This window comes from Urocitellus parryii, chromosome 4, assembly GCF_045843805.1.
Source record: "Urocitellus parryii isolate mUroPar1 chromosome 4, mUroPar1.hap1, whole genome shotgun sequence".
In the NCBI taxonomy this organism is placed as follows: Eukaryota; Metazoa; Chordata; class Mammalia; order Rodentia; family Sciuridae; genus Urocitellus; species Urocitellus parryii.
In genome coordinates, this window is record NC_135534.1 from 19,215,239 (window position 1) to 19,235,100 (window position 19,862).

At 35.7% G+C, this 19,862-nt stretch overlaps 1 protein-coding gene across 1 annotated transcript; it reads left to right on the forward strand.

The window, feature by feature from the left end:
• Positions 1 to 12,458: 12,458 nt before the first annotated feature.
• On the forward strand, positions 12,459 to 13,388 carry LOC113175065 (olfactory receptor 4C12). The gene has a single exon (XM_026379229.2). The coding sequence runs from the start codon at positions 12,459 to 12,461 to the stop codon at positions 13,386 to 13,388; it is 930 nt and encodes a 309-aa protein (XP_026235014.2).
• The last annotated feature ends 6,474 nt before the right edge of the window (positions 13,389 to 19,862 follow it).

Below are 19,862 nucleotides of genomic sequence, written 5' to 3' on the forward strand. Positions count from 1 at the left end.
TAGATGGCAGCATCCCAGCTACCAAAGACTGTATAATTTAAAACTCATAAGGTTGTCAAGTTATTTCAAGGGAATTTCATAGATGACACATTTCCCTGAATAATGGAAAGAGAGAATACTGATTCTTAGACTTAGGGCATCATGTTTCCAACAGTAGCTATTGATAACACCACAGTCCCTTGAACACTGTGGATAAAGACACACAGAGCACTCTGGAAAGGAGGCCATGCCATTATCTTGTCTCCTGCATCTTCTGAGGTGATGACAAATGGCTGCAACCTCACCTGGAAACACTCTTTTTTGCTATTAATCTTTAAACCAAACTGAGGAATTCCTGAAGTCCAGGACAGAATAGGAAAGAGTCTCCTCTGCTCTCAGTAATTGTCAGTTTATTGCCCTTATGTACCCCCAACCACACTTACAGTCCTCCTCTCATTTATTATTTTCTTAGTCAATTTTGATTGTAACGGTAAAAAGGATAATAAAGATATGCATTAGAGACTGAATGCACAATAAATTTCCATAACCAAGCAAAACAGATACATTATATGATAAAAAATAATAAAAATGCAACGAAAGTTCAAGAAAACTAAAATTACAGTACAAATATTAATATGCTATCAATTTTATAGAAATGGAACAATTTTGCATAATTCAAACTTGGTATCTGTTGAATGAACACTCTGAACTGTTCTTTTCAGTTAGCTTAGGGTAACTAACACTCTACTCTCTATTTCTTTGAGTTTGAATTTGTGAGATATTTTATATGAGTGGCATAATGGGGTATTTTATCCCCTGTAACTGTTTGAAAGAAAAAAAATCATTATAAAGAAAGTTTCACATGATAGGGTTTCCTTCTTTTGTAAGACTTAAGAGCATTCCATTGAATCTATATCCCACAATTTAATTATCCATTCATCTACATAAGAATGTTGAAAATTTCTACTTCTTTAACCATCCCACAATAATTAACAGACTGACTATAGATATTTCTTATGTTTTCTTTATGTCAATTCTTTAATTTCATGGAGTTTTTTCCCCCTGTCCTTTTGGGGTACTATAAATTGAACTGAGGGGTGCTTAAACAATGAGCTACAGTCCCAGCCCTTTCTTATTTTTTTCATTTGGGGTCTCACTAAGTTTCTTGGGGCCAGGCTCAGTTGCTGAGTTTGGCCTTGAACCTGTGATCTTCTGCCTCAGCCTCCTCCGTTGCTGGGTTCACAGGTGTACCCCACATGTCTTGTTTGTCTTTTGTTTTGAAATAGTTTTAGACATTAAGAAAGTTGAACTCTGATTTCAATTCATTCGTATAAATACTCAGAAGTGGGGTTTGTGTATCATATGGTAGTTTGATTTTTAACAATTGAGGAATCTTCTTTCTGTTTTCCATACCAGCTGCCCCATTTCCACCAACAGTGTCCACAGCTGCTGGGAACAGGCCTGAAGCTGAATCTAAGTGGACTGGTCTGGAAGTGGGACAAGCTGAAGGTCTGAAGCTGCTGGGGTCAGCGTGCTGGTGGTGTGGGCTTGGAGAGCAGGTCAGCTGTCAGTCAGCGCTGGGTTTGAGTGAGGCAGGCTTGGTGTTGTGTCCAAAGCAAAGTCCAGCACTCACCTTCCTCTGTTTCCCCCAGGAAAAGCAGATCTCTTTCCCTGCTGTGCTGCCTGGTGTTGGGGGAGAAGGTGATGCAGGTATTGCAAAAGTTTCTCTTACATCACTTGCCACGTGTCTTTTCTTGTTTCTGTACTAAACCAGGAGCTATAAGTTCTCTCCTAGTTTTCTAAGCTCCTTTGAGGAGCTTTTGTATATTTGATAGTTGTTCAAATGGTGTTTATGAGATGACAAAGGGAATATAGACTCTTATTCTTCTATCTTCTGGTTTCAATGTGGATACTATTATTGATGAAGAAACTAATGATTTGAAGAATGATTTTGTTTTGTTCTCTATTTTCCTGACATGTACCAAGCATAGTCTTCCAAGATTCAAGAGAAACTTATGGGATATAGATCATAGGGAATTGGTGAAAATTGGAAAATCGGCTGAGAAGAACAGGTAGGAAAAAAGACCTGTCTGAGGGAATATGCTCTGGAGCCTTTGCAGTCCTAGCTCTCATCGGCGGTCATAATTTTTCTTGGCACTGTTGTAGTACAAAGTTGTATAATTTTCTCTAGTATTGCCTTTTATGGTAGGTAATGGGAATAGGAGGAAGTTATATAAATTTGTGTTTTATATATGACATTTAGTTACATTGAATCATAAAAGTCCGTATATGGGCTTGGTTTTATACGGATTGCTAACCCAGGCACAGTGGTGCACATCTGTATTGTCAGCAGCTTGGGAGGCTGAGGCAGGAGGATCACAAGTTCAAAGCCCGACAGCAAAATTTAGGTGCTAAGCAACTCAGTGAGACCCTGTCTTTAAATAAAATACAAAATAAGGCTGGGGATGTTGCTCAGTGGTTGAGTACCCCTGAGTTCAATCTTTGATACAAAAAAGAATAACACACACACACACACACACACACACACACACACACATTGCTATTTAAACATCCTATGCTATTTGAGAATCAAGAGAATTGCAAAAGTTATGTTAAATGTATTCACATTAATACCAATATGTCTTTTAAAGGACGAAGTTAGTGGGTGCATTAGTTAGGATAAGCTGCATTTTGCTAGGGTAACAAAACCAAGCCTTAGTGGTTTAACATATACAATCTTATTTCCTGCTCATCCTCTAGGTTTGGGTGTTTCTGTAGCACAACTCTCCTCCATGTGGGTACCCAGGGATCCAGGTTGTTTTTCTGTATGGCCTTTCCAGCTCATTATGTCTTTTAGCCTTGTTACAGGAGGGAAAAAGAAGGCTGGGGAATAAAAATTGGCTGCTAAGTAGTTCTGCCTGAAAGTGACACATATCAATAATTTCCGCAAACGTAGTCCTACTTCAAAAATATGTTGGCTGGAAAGTAAGGTTGCTTCACATTGGTATTTCATGATCATCAGTTGGGTTGACCATGAGCAAGAAGAACTCATGTCTCATTTGGAATGAATAGTTTACTAACCTGCTGAAAGTTATCTGCATGTAATATATACGTAACAAAAGATGTAGGATGGCCAGAGAGTTCTTTGGGTTTCGTTTTTTATAATGACAGAAGCAGGATTGAGAAGATTTGCAAGATTTGTGTCCTAGAATCGACCTAAATCTTTTTCTTCTTTCTCTCTAAATCTAGGCTTCTTTTCTTAAAATTATATTTTGGGTACTACTGAAATTACTCCCATATCATTTGTCTGTAATTCTCTACCCAAATTTGTATGTGCTGAGTGTCTTCCCTGATTACTCAGATATCATCATTTTCTTCTATGTCAGCTGCCTTTGTCCTTCTGAGCCAAGGCACAAATACAACCCATAGAAGTTTTTAGGTGGTGACATGGTGTGTAGAAAAGCTCCTCATGAAGTATCTTCTATTTGAGAAATGATGTCCAAAATTTCTTTGTGACTATACTTGGAAGAATTTTATACTCCTCCATGACTTTCAGCAGAAAAACAAATTTATTCTGGAAAGAGCAATATTTTAAGGTAAATGGAACCTCCTGAAATTGTGCAGCACAACAGTCTTAATTTCTGAGTGAATCCTGTCTCAATGACTCATATTCTCAAAACCAATTCATTTCTGGTTATCCTCTCTCTTTCACAATAATAAGTATACCTGGATTTCAGTAGTTATAGTTAAAATTATGCTTTTCAACACAATTTTTAATGTTAAGTCCATTTGCTAAAATATTGCAATTACTTGGCCTATTGATATGTATGGTGTCCTCAGACTTTGCCCAAAATTATCATATTTGATACATAAACTAATAGAACTGTTCTAGGTGGTGATATTTTTATGCTAGCTAGAAATGTGCTTTCTTTTGGTGACTATAAATTTCAGGGTGTTTCTAATATGAAATGCCTTAGTCATCATTTAATCAAGTTCTCATCTTTTATGTTAATATGTAAATAGATTTTGTTTTTATATTCTGTATTCATGTGAATCATTGCCCAAGGTGATTATTTGGCCCCAGAGCTTTTTCATGGCATTTTCACCTCTGTCTAAGTTATTGATTGAACTATTGAGTTCTATAGTTTCTTTGTTTAGCTTTTGTTTGGAAGATCTATCCAGCAGTGAAAGAGGTGTGTTAAAGTCACCCAGAATTAGTATGTTGTGATGTATTTAACTCTTGAACTTCAGAAGAGTTTGATTGATGAACATAGATGCTCCATTGTTTGGGGCATATATATTTATAATTGTTATGTCTTGTTGATATATTTCCCTTAAGCAGTATGAAGTGTTCATCTTTATCCCCTTTGATTAACTTTGGCTTGAAGTCTACTTCATGATATGAGGATGGAAACCCCTGCTTGCTTACATAGACCAATTGAATGGTATATTTTATCCCAACCTCTCACCTTCAGTCTGTTTGCATCTTATGAGATGAGTCTCTTGAAGGCAGCATATTGTTGAGTCTTTTTTAATCCAATCTACCAGCCTATGTCTTTTGATCGGTGAGTTTAAGCCATTGACATTTATGGTTATTACTGAGATATAATTTGTATTATGGGTCATTTTTATTTATTTTTTGTATTTAGCTTGACTTTGGTTTCTCCTTTGGTTGGTCTTTACTTTATTGTAGTTCTTCCCTTTGCAGATTTTCATTGTTGTTTTTCATTTCCTCCTCATGGAATATTTTGCCAAGAATATTCTGCAGTGGAGGCTTTCTTGCTACAAATTATTTTAGCTTTTGTTTCTCATAGAAGATTTTTATTTAATCATCAAATTTGAAGCTTAATTTTTCTGGATATAAGGTATTTGGTTGGCACCCATTATCTTTTAGAGCTTGGTATATGTTTTTCCAGGATCTCCTGGCTTTGAGAGTCTGGGTTGAAAAATCTGCTGAGATCCAAATTGGTCTTCCCTTATAGTTACTCTGATTTTTCTTTCTTGCAGTCTTTAAAATTCTATCCTTATGTTGTATGCTAGGCATTTTCATTATAATGTGTCTTGGTGTAGATCTGTTGTAATTTTGTCCATTTGGTGTCCTGTAGGCCTCTTGTATATGATTTTCCAATTCATTCTTTATACCTGGGAAATTTTCTGAATTTATTTCATTGAAGAGATTGTACATTCCTTTGGTTTGAATCTCTGAACATTCCTCTTTCTCAATAAATCTTATATTTGGTCTTTTGATTGTATTCCATAATTATTGGATATTCTGTTCATAGTTTCTTACTATCTTCACTGTGAGGTCAATTTTATTTTCAAGATTGTATAAGTTGTCTTCATTGTCTGAGGTTCTGTCTTCCAAGTGGTCTAGTCTAGTTAGTGATGTTATCTATTGAGTTTTTTAATTGGCTATTGTTTCTTTCATTTCAAGGATTTCTTTTTGTTTGTTTGTTTGTTTGTTTTTTCAGTATCCCTATCTCTTTCTTGAAGTAATTTCTTGCAATCTGTATTTGCTCTCTTATCTCTTTATTGTTGTGATCGGTGGTCTCCTGAATTTGTTTTCTTATCTCTTTGTTGGAGTGATGGATTTTTGCCTGTATCTGCTCACTTAGATTGTTCTTTAATTCCCAAATCCTTTTAGTTATGTATATTCTGAACTCCACCTCTGACATTTCACCTACTGTACTATCTATGGATTCTATTATTATAGTGTCTTGGCTTGTTTGGGGCACTTTTCTCCCATATATTTTCATGATGTCTATGTGTCTTCCTCTCTTGCAGTGTAGATCTGAGTTGTTACAGCTTCTGCCCTATTGTCTTATAGTGTGCCTACAGGTTACCCATACCTCCCTTTTAAGGGAGAGATCCATGTTACAGCACTCAGTGTGCCCAATGTGCAGCCATATATCAGCTTCTATTTTTACATTTACAGTTTTGTCACCATAATCAAAATGATGAGTTTGGTTATCTTCAACCATATAGCCAATAAATTTGTATGATGATTTATTTATAGCTTCTGATAGTGGAAGGGGAAGTGGAGGGTTAGCTGAGATGTTTATTAGGTAGGATGTGAGATTATGGAGGTATTAGATTGTATGACTAGTGAGAGGGTAATCATAAGAAGTTGACAGTTAGTAGGAGAAACAAGAGGTAGGCAACCCCATGCAAGACTCAAAAATTCAAGGGTCAAATATTATCTCTGTACATAGAAGATAGACCAAAATAAGGAGTAGTGGGAATGTGGAGAGGATCCCATGAAAATCAGGGATTAGTGGAATAGAAGGAAGTAATAGAGGAGGGAGGGAAGAGGGATAGAAAAAGGGAGGAACTGCAGAGTCAAATTGATCAAATTATGTTATGTACATATATGAATATGTATATATATATATGTATATATATGTGTGTGTATATATATATATATATATATATATATATATATATATATATATCTGTGTGTGTGTATATGAAATTCAAAGTATGTATATCCAGTTAGAGAAACAATAAATGATTGGAAGGAAGACCAGTAGTATAGAGGAAGGTGAACAGTGGGAAGGACAAAGGGAGAGACTGAATTTAAAAAAAAAAAAAAAAAAACGTAATTTCTATGGTAATTTTTATAAAAGATTTTAAAAAGAATTAAAAACCATTTCTTCACAAACATTTCTGAAAACAGAATAAGAGGCAATATTCCCCAATTTATTCCGTGAAAACCAAAGCTATCACACGAAAACTACAACCATCTCTTCAATATAGATTCAAAAATTTGCACCAAAAGTCTAGCAAGTTGCACCCAATATCTTATAAAAAGTATTATACAACAAGACCAAGTGGGGTTTGTGCTGGGAATGAGGGTTGTTTCTGTACATGAAAATCAACTGATGTAATGCCCCATTTTAATAGAATAAAGGACTGCTCTGTAATAATGGCAGCTGTTGTTACTGCTTCTCCTTGTTCTCCATTCACTGCCCGGCCATATATTTAAATACAGCAACTCTTTCAACTTTTATGAAATGTGAGTTGAACAACACCCTGTCCTCCAGGCTACAGAGTAATTGCTGTAATATGTGTTTGCAAGATGTCAGAAAATATTTGGCTGTACCAATCTCCTCTGTCCTGGGGAAATGACATGTGAAGAAAATTTGAAGAAAAACTTTTGCCTAGGGGAGGCTGTTTCTACCGAACAGCCAGTGGATTCCTTACCTTCTTAACGTGTCAATGGGGAGCCATAAAATTCAAAATAGACTTTGTTTCTATGCTGAAAAAGTTGGCACCAAAATTTCATCCTCCTTTTAGCTTTCAGCTCTACATATCACTCTGTCTGAAAGAGTATCAAATTTATGGTTCATTCCTGTGGGCAAAATATGTCCCCAGGTGAACACCTGTGGAGAAATTGACTCAGTATCTCAACGTCCTCCATGACCTAGGGTGGTGAGGAAGTTCCCCCATGTTGCTATTCACATCGCATCCAGAGTCCTTCATGTCCCAGTTTATGATACTCCAGGGCTTGTGGAGAAGTGTTTTATCACACAATATTCCAGACAGATTAAACTGCAGGGAAATCTCTAATCAGGCAAAGATGTGTTATTTATAGATAAATACTCCTAAATATATGTTTCTAAGGTAGAATATTTGAAAAACAGAGATAATTAATTCCTGGGAGGGTGAAGCCTTAGTTAGAAGGATGCATCACTTATAAACTTCTCAGGACCCTCCTTCCCTGCACACTCTAATTCCAGAGAAGTCATTTTCTTATCTCAAGGGTGGAATAATCAATACCAATGTTCATGCCTTTATTCTGTAACTATAGATCTAGGTGCAGGAGAAGACGACACTCTTCAGCATCCAAGGACTTCAAGTTTCCTCACCCATCCTTCCTTCTTTATTTCCATCCTTCCTCCTTTCCTCCTTTCTTTCATTCCTTCCTTCCTTCTTCTCTCTTTTTAACATGAGTTCCAAAGGTACTGGAGCTTTGAGGATACTTGCTGAATCCATTTGAAGAAATTTGTGCCATCTTGATATTTTCTGCTTCCAGTAATATTGTCTAGTGGACACGGATTTGGAAAATATACATGACAAAAAAATACTGTTTTGATAGCTACATATAACGATTACTTTGTGTTTCTGAATATATTGGGCATTCTTCTCAACTACAGAGGCAATCGAAGTAAGTTACCTAGAATCATTGATTTTTAATCTGGTTCCTTGTATTTCCATTTGCCTCCAAGGTGTTCATAATTAAAATCATTGAGGCATTACTTTCTGATATGTGATGAGAGATCACTGTTATACGTTTTAGGATATTTTGCAGAAGTATTTATTCTCATAAACTAGATCTGTATAATCTACAATTTATCAGTTTATAATTTATAGAATCTGAAGTTAATTTCTAGGCTTTTGAGTGTGGAGATAATGGGGTGGCTGGCTGGGTGGCTGGGGGTTTCCTCCAGGGGTAAGGCATAGAGATGGTGGTTTGAATAGTCAGATTGGTTTATGTACCGTCAGTCACTAGTTTCCTTGAAACAATGCTCTGACCTTCCCAGGGATGAAACAGAGGGAAAACCTCACCTGGTGTTTTTCAGGGGAGATATGATGAGATACAGCTCAGGAAAAAAAAAAAAAAAGGTAAATTGGTGGTAGAGCTGAGGTAGGGGATGTGACCTTCGTTCTAGTCAAGACAGATTAGCATGGGAGAAAGAGGCACAGCATCTGAATCCTGTTTTTCAAAGGAATCCCTTAACTCCAAAACTGAGATCCAAAAGGCAAATGTATTAAAAAAGAGACTCTGCCAGGAAACGGTGTACCTTGTGCTGTGATTGGAAACCTGATTAAAATCCAAACCAGAGACACTTTTAATTATGATTTTATCAGATTTTCTCAGATAATGTTCTAACTCAGCAGGAGCTTGTTTTGCTTCAGTGGACCTGAATCAATTTCTGCATCCTTGAGCTCAGGTCCAGCCCTCTTTCTTAGAGAGTTAATACAGGTATTGATAAATATTAATTGAAAGTTAATTCTCTGTTGTCTTAGGGTGATTTTTCCTTGTATATACTCATCTCATGGCATCCTATGGAAGGCAAGATATGGAGGTGGAAAAAATTTGACTGTGTTAGGCATTAGTAGACTTGGGTTCTTGTCCTCTGCCACTAGTCTATCAACTATTTTCCTAGGACTTGGCCTGCCTGGTATCAGTTTTCTCACCCTTAAAACATGATTAATTTGATCAAATGCAAGATTGAGGACTTCTGAGTTAAAACAATTCTAGAGGCTTGTCCAGTGGAAACTTGAGCAAATTAACATCTGACACTACATTTCATAGCTTAGCAAAATGACTGCATGGATTCCCTGTGATTACAGGTGGTGGCTTTAGCTTCTAGTGCAAACTCTGGCACAGCTGATCTCTAGAGGTAAACTGGATCTGTTAGAGGCACTGGGTGGGGTGCTAAAGATATTAACAGACAGTCTATATTTGAATACAGCTCCTATGGTTTCAATCAGGATGGCTTTGGGCAAGTCATTTACCTTTTTCTAACCAGTTTCCCTTTCTTGTGTACTAATCTCAAATCATTGTCCTGAGGACTAGGTTAAAAAAAAAAGTACATATAAATCATTAAGTATCATGCTAAGAAAATGACCGACAATAAAAATTCTCAAATAGGAAACATGTGGCTGAAAAATAGTTCTCTGCATGCCATTAAAAAGGGATAAACAGAGTTACAATGAAAGTTTTCATTTCATAATATTTGAGTATGTGGAATTTAAATAAGTAGCAAAGTTTTCTCTGGGAAGAAGTTTGCCTACTTAGGTTCTTGTCTGTCAAATACAGTCTAGGAACCATTTTATGGAAGTTGAGGTTTGGTATTAGAAGATTTAGCTTTAATGGGAACACTACTGGTTTTGGGAGTAGACAAGAAAAAAAAATCTGAACATGCCAATTAACACCAAGAACATCAATTTTAACATAAAACTGAGTTACCTGGTTTGCATATATGTGTCTGTTCTGTGGGATGTGAAGGAGGAGGAAGATGAAATTTGTAAAAGAGAATGTTCTTCAAAATATTCAGACTATTTCAAGGTTTATAAGACACTGAATGAATAAGTAAATAATGAAGATGAAAAAGTCAAGTTTAGGGTTTTCTGTCTGTTTTTGACTATGAAATCTGACCTTTGGCACAGACATCCAGGAAGTTATAGAAACTGCAATCCCAATGGCTACGGAGGCTGAGACAGGAGGATTGAGTGCAAAAGCCAGCCTCAGCAATGGCAAGGCACTAAGCAACTCAGTGAGTCCCTGTGTCTAAATAAAATACAAAATAGGGCTGGGGATGAGGCTCAGTGACCAAGTGCTCCCTGAGTTCAATCTCTGGTATTAAGAAGAAAAAAAAAAAGAAAGAAATGTTCTATTCAGCCTTTGGTTCTCCCAAGGGCTGTGTCCTCTAGAGGAGAGTTGGCAATTAGACGTTCACTTGGTTGTATTCTCAGGGGCTCTTGGGCCCTGGAAGGATTCTCTGGTACATTGGACTATCCAGAAGGGAAGCTGCCGTCCTGGGCTTGGCTCTCCAAGGCCAGCTCCTTAATGAAGCATTTGTGGGATCATGTGAAACAGGTTACCTTTCCATGTACCTCATTAGTTATATATCCTGCCCACATGTAGTGGGGACAATTCACCTTGCCCTTCACAACCTTGGTGTTTTTAGAATACATTAAGATAAAAGGGAAAAAAGAAAAGGAATCAGAGGTCCAGGAAAAAGTGAGAATTAATAATGGCAAAAGTTATCTTTAAATACTATCTCAAAGTTTGAGTGACATTGGCATTCCACATCAAGAAATTAACATAGACATTGCATTAAATAGATTTTGGTTGATTATTCAAATTAGACTTATTGACTACCCACATAAATTATTGACTAATTATGTAATTTAGAACCAGAGTTCAATAGTCCAGCTGGTAGACTAAAAATAGTATTTATAACAATTCTAAGTGTCTCACAGGGGCAGACTCATCTTCTTTTCTGAACTTCTTTGAATGGTCAGTGCCCCCATTCAGGCCCTCACCCTATGTCCATTTGGTGAATTGGTGACAACAATTTCATGAGCACCTAAAGTAATTAATGTATTACTTTAATTATATTCAAATAATATTTTCTGTATTCCTATGATGGGCAAATTTACAATTGCTGCTGTTTGTTATTTCATACATTCTACTCAGTTTAAAAATGCATGCCCTCAAGTACAGGCCTCCAGGGGAAAAATATGAAAATTTTATTTATTTTCTGATTATAAAACTAATAATGCAAACTGTAGAAATTTGGAAAATGTTAAAAATAGGAAAAGGTCAGCTGTAATCTCACACCTGAAGTAAATATCCTAAATATATTAATTGACTTATCACTTTTTTTCTATACATATATTTAATGACAGCATAATGTTGGAGAATTTTATTTCATTTTTATTAATATGTTATAATTACACATATTAAGGGAGTATAATGTGATATTTCAACACATGCATACATTAAGCATTGGGTATATTTCTGTTTCCCTTCTTTATATTTGGCATCTTTAAGCTTCTCCGGTCTGGGTACTTATAAAATATGCAGCAGGTTATCATGAACTCTAGTCTCTGTACTGTGCTGTGGAACATCAGAATTCATTCCTTCTCTCTAGGTGCATTTTGTTACCCGTTATCCAACCTCCCTTTGGCCTCCCTTCCCATCATCTCAGCCTCTAGTACTCCCTCCCTGTTCTGCAATCAGATTACTTTTTTTTTTTTTACTTCCACATAGGAGAGGTAAAATTTGGTATTTGACTTTATTTACCTTGCTTTTTTCACTTAAAAGCCTCCAGTTCCATTCATATAATAATGTATAATTATATAAGTAAAAAATATGTTGGCAGAGATGTAAGGCAAAGGAAACTTATACATCTATATTGAGCATAGGTAAAACAGAACTTACATAAAAATCTAGGTGAAAACTTTGAATTTTATTCTTAAAATACACACACAAAACCTACAATCTTCAAATACTAATTCTATAACTAATATCACTAACTTTTAACCTGTAATGTGTTTACATATTTATAATTAGGGCATATAGACTATTCTCTGGTTTTGATTCACATTATTTTATGTGTACATTTTAAAATCTTGTTAAGTTAATATGATTATTTCTAGTAACTACCTTATTCCATCATAATGATGCTTGAGTGAAGTTTTATAATTACTCCCCTAATCCTAGGAAATGAAATCCCTTTGTTCTGGATGTTATATATCTTATAAGAATATCTTTTAAGTCAGGAAAAAAAAGACTGAAAGAGTTATCTAAAGAGTTTTTGAAGTTCTGATTCCTAGAGTTTTGTGAAATGGCTGAGTACTGAAAAGACAGAATTTTGAACTATTATTTTTTCATGGTTCTTTTTTTCCCTTTTTCTAAAGGTAAAATATTCCTTCCTGGAGTTTTCATCACCTAGGCCACTTAGATGGAGAATAAAAGGAATGTGACTGAATTCATTTTAATAGGTCTAACACAGAACCCCAAAATACAGAAGGTAGTATTTGTGATATTTTTGGTTCTGTACATGACAACACTCTCAGGCAACCTGCTGATTGTGGTTACCATTATCAGCAGCCAGGCTCTAAGCTCCCCCATGTACTTCTTCCTGAGCCACCTGTCCTTTATAGACACAATTTATTCTTCTTCTTCAGCTCCTAAGCTGATCATGGACTCCCTTCAAGAGAAGAAAGTCATCTCCTTTAATGGATGTATGGCTCAAGTCTACGCAGAACACATTTTTGGTGCTACTGAGATCATCCTGCTCACAGTGATGGCCTATGACCGCTATGTGGCCATCTGCAAGCCTCTGCACTACACAACCATCATGAGCCACAAGCTATGCCTTCTCCTGGTGGGAGTGGCCTGGACCGGGGGATTTCTCCATGCAACCATCCAAATCCTCTTTACTGTCTGGCTGCCCTTCTGTGGTCCCAACACCATTGATCACTTTATGTGTGACTTGTACCCTTTGCTGAAACTTGTCTGCATGGACACTCATACCCTCGGTCTCTTTGTTGCTGCCAACAGTGGGTTCATCTGCCTGTTTAACTTTCTCCTCTTGATGGTATCCTATGTGATCATCTTGCGTTCCCTAAAGAACCATAGTTTGGAAGGGAGGCGTAAAGCTCTCTCCACCTGTGTGTCGCACATCACAGTAGTCCTCTTATTCTTTGTGCCCTGCATATTTGTCTATCTGCGCCCCGTGACCACTCTGCCAATGGATAAAGCTGTTGCCATCTTTTATACGATGGTAGCCCCTATGTTAAACCCTTTAATCTACACCCTCAGAAATGCTGAGGTAAAAAATGCAATCAGGAAGCTCTGGAGAAAAAAAGTGACTTCAGGTAACAATTAAACAGAATCGCTAAACATTACATACAGAGGTATCAGATGGAACTGAATCCGAGTTCCTGGATCCTCAGATAAAGATTTTAGCTCTAACAAGGAGTTTGATCAAACTTGTAGATGGTTACTCAAGCATAAGTTTAAAGCCTGGGTTGTAATCCAGACTTATTGTTCCCCATCCCATACTTTTGCCAGCATAAGTTTTTTTTCTGAATCAACAAATATTCATAAATGAACTGAAAACCTGAAATGCCTCTAGAAGCTAAACTATGGATCTAGAATATTTGGACTGATATTAAAACTAGCTTATCAACATTGAGATGTTGGTTTCTACTGATAATGGAAGATACATGTATTATGATAGTCTTTTACTTTGGACTCTGGCCTCCACATAGCTTCATTTTTGTGCATTTCGTTGTTCATTAAACATTGAGTGTATAGTAAAAAGAGATGCTATTTATTTAATTTCTAAAAATCTGGCATTGTCATCTATATTGTATCAGCTGGGGTCCAATCAGGAGACAGATCACACAGCTTTCTGATTTGAAAAGGGAAAGTTTACATAAATTTATTAATTATATCATAGGATTAATGATAAAGGAATAAGAACACCTTAAGGCTGAAAGATGAAGGTCTAGGATGTATTCAAATTTTGAGGGTTGGTTTCTCCCCAACCCTCAAAGGAAGGCTGTGCTTCCATACTTTGGAATGGTATATCTGTTATCCAATGAATGGTAGAGAAGTCCACTGTGTTTATTGGTGCCAGAACTAGTTCACAGTATCTGAACAGAAACTAGTACACAAGAAACTTGTCTGGTATTGGTAATTTGTGAGCCTCCTACTGGGGTGATGGGGAAGCTGGGGCTGGTAGACAAGGAACTGTGGTCTGGATTGGCAAGCAGGTTGGGTGCAGCTGGATCAAGCCTGGAAGAAAACATCCTACTACAGTGAGCATAGGCTGAGTTGGGAGAGTGATTGGTTGGTGCCTATGAGAATCACTGGAATCTGCCTGCAGAGATGCCACTAAAACACAATGGGAAATTGTCCATGAAGATGTCAGGGAAACCCAGGGAAAACGAGAGCCATTGGATAGCTCCCCTGACACACAAACATTGACACACTGTTGGAGGCCACATAGTCAGTACAAGATGAAAACAGAAACATATTTAAATTAGGAAGAGATGCCTGTTTCATGGTACTATACTTACCAAATACTAATACCGCAGCAGATCAGGGAATGAAGTGCTTACAGAGCCATTTTACCTTAATATGGGACAGGCAATGAAGGATGTATTTGGACCTGAGAGGCGCTAAATTTATCTATGATTCTTATAACATGTTTTCTAGGATATTAAAGTTCAACATGGCAAGACTTGACCACACTTCATGTTAGTGGAAGAAATAATATACAAACAGATGTAAATTTTTATCCTACATACTTTCTACTCATTTTATATAGCTTTAAGTAAAAATCACATTTCTTACCTGGGATAAGGTAGCTATGCATGAACCAAAGAAGCCTCATTCATTGAAAGATTCTGTATAACCTAATTTGTGGTAATTTCATCTAATTTTATTACTAGTGTACACTGTTATTTTATTAATCCTTCCATTGAAGGTATATAGAAAGAAGATGAACAATTATGTGAGGTAGTTTCGTAGAACAGATTGAATTACTATTATTTAAACTTTTAACTGGATTTCAGGTTCAGTAAGTGTAGCACTTGTCCAAGTATGAATGATCTAGTCTTTGCTTCTTTATAAAAAATGTTGACGAATCTCTAGGTGTTAGACTTTGGCAGTGGAATAGGAACTGTGGAAATCAGAGCTATGAAAAATATGAAGTAGCATCCAGGACAAAACTAGAATTGATATCCAAAGATGAATGAGTCTTCAAACTGATAGGAAGGTGAAGATCATATGTAAGTCAACAAGAAAGATATCCAACATCAACATACCCAAGAAATTTTTGAGGAATGTGTAAAAAAAATGGAGCCTGAAGTAATTGCTGAACTACAGCTCTAAAGTATCTTCCAAGTCATTCTAAAGTTGTAGGAGATTGACACAGATACCCAAACAGTTTAGACCAAAAGGAGGTCAATGAACCTGGTAATATCTATCAAAACTTTTTTTTTTAAAAGAGAGAAAGAGGAGAGAGAGAGAGAGAGAGAGAGAGAGAGAGAGAGAGAGAGAGGGGATTTTTAATATTTATTTTTCAGTTTTTGGTGGACACAACATCTTTATTTTATTTTATGTGGTGCTGAGGATTGAACCCAGGACCCCACGCATGCCAGGCGAGTGCTTTACTGCTTGAGCCACATCCCCAGCCCTATCAAAACTTTTTATGAACTTTACATGAGTTCTTCATTGAGTATATACCAGTGGTCCCAGATATTTTCATTAGGTAAATAGCCTTAATAAATGATGATCCACATACACATTGCACTTCATTATTCATGTTTTTAAACCTCTTTTCCATATAGTATTACAGGATAATTTTAATTCTCATGGGAAAAAATGCCCTGTAATCAGGGATATTTCACTGTCCATACCCCTTTGTATCCTGACACCCATACTTCTCAAATCACCAGGTTTCCACCTCCAGTTTATTCCAACAAGTTTATGTACTTTGTCTTAGTGTTGGTTACTGCCAGGAACTGTCATAGATACGTTCAACTATGATTTTCACAGTTTGGATTTATGAAGATAATAGTCACAGAATCAGTAACTTTATAATAATAAGGACATATTATAAAATACTTATATCATACAAATTATCTTGTTGTCTTTAGTTTTATTGAGGTAAAAGGGACAGATAAAAATTGTACATTTAAGATATATAATGTCATTCTTTGATATACACATACATTGTGAAATGACTACCATGTCAACTCACATTGTTACCGTCTTTGGCAAGAAGCTTTGAGATCTATTCTCCTAGCAGATTTCAAGCACATGCATTAATATTAGAGTCACCATACAGTGAAGCCCCAAAAATTATTCCTCTTGTCTAACTGAAACTTTGTACCTTTGGATAAACATCTTCCTGTTACCTTCATCCCTCAACTCCTGTCAATGACCTTGCTGTCCTATGGGTTCAACATTTTTTAGTTCCTGCAGATAAGTGAGAGCATGTAGTATGTGTTTTACAGTTCCTGGCTTACTCCCCTTAGGATAATGTCATCCAGATTCATCTATGTTGTTGGAAATGACAGTTTCCTTCTTCTTTAAAGACTAAATAGTATTTCTCTCTCTCTCTCTCTCTCTCTCTCTCTCTCACACACACACACACACACACACACACACACACATTTTCTTTATCCATTCATCATCCATCAATGGATTCTTAAGTTGATTCCATATTTTGACTATTGTGAATAGTGTTGCCAAAAATAAAAAGAAAAGCACAGGAGCAGATATCACATTTAAATATTGCTTTCATATCCTTTGGAGTAGGATTGCTAGATCAGATGGTACTTGTACTTTTAATTTCTTGAAGAATCCACACTGTTTTCCATAATGACTGTGCTAATTTGCATACTCCCCAACAGTGTTCAAGGGTTCTTTTGATGCCATATCCTTGCAGAAACAGATTATTCTTCGTCTTTTTGATAACAGTCATTCTAACAGGTTGAGGTGATATCTCATTGTGGCTATAATTTGCATTTCACTAATAATTAGTGATTTTGAGCATTTTTTCCATATGCCCATTAACTACTTGTACCCATTGTATTGAAAACATTTTTATTCAGGTCTTGCGTCCATTTTAAATTGGGATTGTTTTTAGCTATTGAGTTGTTTGAGTTTCTTATATGTTTTGGATATTACATGGGTGTTTGCAAATATTTTCCTCCATTCTATAGGTAGTTTTTTCATTTGGTTAATTGAATTCTTTCCTGTGCATAAGCTTTATAGTTTGATTCAGTTCATTTGTCTAGTTTTGTTTTTGTTGCCTGTGGTTGTGGAGACAGATCTAAGAAGTTACTGCCCAGACCAATGCCAAGGAGTATTTCCCTCTATGTTTTCTAGTAGGCTTATAGTTTTCAGTCTTAAAATTAAAACTTTTATCTATTTTGAATTGATTTTTGCATATGGTGTGAAACAAAAATCCACTTCATTCTTTCTGCCTGTGGATGTCCAGTTTTACCAGTAGCATTTATTGAGGAGACTGACCTTTAACCATTGTGTTCTTGGCACCTTTGTCAAAAATCAATTGACCATATATTCTTGGGTTTACTTTGGGCTTTAAATCCTATTCCATTTTTTGTGTGTCTGTTTTATTGCCAGTTTTTATGCTGTTGTGATTACTATAAATTCATGATGCATCTTGAAATTTGAGAATATGATACCTTTATCTTTGTTCTTTTCCCTCAAGATTTATTTGGCTACTTGTGATCTTTTATGTTTCCATACAAATTTTAGGATTGTTTTTATAATTATGTGAAAAAAGATACTGGAATTTTGAAAGGAATTGTGTTGAATTTATAGATTGTCTATGTATTTTGCTTAGTAGAGACATTTAACAATATTCATTCTGACAAATCATTCCATTTATTTTTGTCTTTTTAAATTTTTCTATTAATGTTTTATAGTTTTTGATATACAAATATTTCTTTCTTTTGCTTTCCTGAGCAAATTTACTTCTAACTATTTTTTGTTATTATAAATGGGATCATTTTCTTAATTTCATTTTGGGATAGTTTATTATTAATGTACAGAAATGTTACAATTTTTATATATTGATTTTATACTACAATGTTACTGAATTTGTACTGAAACCCAAAACTTTACCAAGTTTATCAATTTTATCAGATTTTCAGTGGAATCATTAGGGTTTTTTTTATAAAATCACTTCACCAACAGAGACAATTTCATTTATTCCTATGATGTTTGAATGCACTTTATTTTTTTCCCCTCCCTAATTGCTGTAGCTACAATCTCCATTACTCTGTTGAATAAATGAGACAAGAGTGAGCAAACTTGTCTTATTTCTGATTTTAGAGGAAAAGCTTTCTACTCTTCAGGGTTGAGTATGATTGTAGCTGTGGGGTTATCATGAATCACCTTTATTGTGTTGAGATCCATTCCTTCTATACCTGTAGTTTTTGAACAGAAAACTTCCCAAGTCATGGGAAGGAAATAGAAGTAAAGATCAGGAAATCCAATAGGCACTTTATAGAATAAATCCTATACCAAGACACATTATAATAAAATTGTCAAAAGTTAAGGATAAAGACAGATTATTGAAAGCTAAAATTGATAAGCAACTTGGCAAATGCAAGGGGACCCTCATGGGACTATGAGGAATTTTTTTTCAACAAAAACTTGCAAAAGTCAGTGTGCCTGATATCTTCTTTGTCTAAAAAATATTTGCTGATCAATGAATGAGGGATAGACAATATGAGGTATGCATTTATTCTGAAAGTGCTTTGTGTACAGATGAAGCCACATAGTTTTACAAATAACTTTTAATAATAAAATATGACCCAAAGTAAATTGATTAAAAAAAAAAAAAAAACAGCTCACAGGGCTGAGGTTGTGGCTCAGTGGCAGAGCACTTGCCTAGCATGTGTAAGACACTGGTTTTAATCCTCAGCACCAAATATAAATAAATAAAAAATACAGGTACATCAACAACTAAAAAACATTAAAAAAATAAACTCACAATCAGGAGAATGCCATCTTGTTGAAAACAGAGAATATTTCAAGTAAACTATTTGCACATATGCTGAGGATTTCTTTCAATTTTTCATTTAAGGAAGAATAAAAACAAATCATAGTTCCCCCAAGGCGTCTAGCTAGAATTCTCCTTGTAGTTCAAATCATATAAGGGCAGGAAAGGATTCTCCAGTCTCCAATACTATTTCTTTTTTGATCTAAATTTTGTTGAGTTTCATTATCTTCTTTAACATTTTTATTCATTCAGTCATCCTTTATCTTGCACCAGACATTGTGCTACCTTGTGGCAACAATTGCTCTAGCAGGTAAAAACTTTGGGGAGCATAATCTTATAATTAATAAATGGAAATTTCTGCCTGACATGGAGATGTCCTTTTATTTGAGTGATTGCTCTTTCTGATGAGTTGTTAGCACAGCATACGTGACACTGTTAACACAGAATGATTCTGAAGTTTACATGGACATTTAGAAAAATGATGAAATTTACATTATCTACTCACTATTGGATCAAGAGCCATTGCTAGCAGGGCTTTATAGTAGATATCATAATGCTTCAGTAACAGGTAGCCATTCATTACAATACATTAAAAGGTATATATGAAAAATTATAAGAGCCCTAAAAATAGAAAATGAGATAATACATACTATATATCCACTTCAGTCTCCTTCCTGATGGTAAAGAGTTGAATTATTTGACTTTTTATCATCAATTCTGTCATATCAGAGTTCAGAGTGTGGTCTCGAAAACCGGTCACATTTTGGTTGCTGGTTCATTAACATGTCTATTTTGTTAACTTCCCTTTGC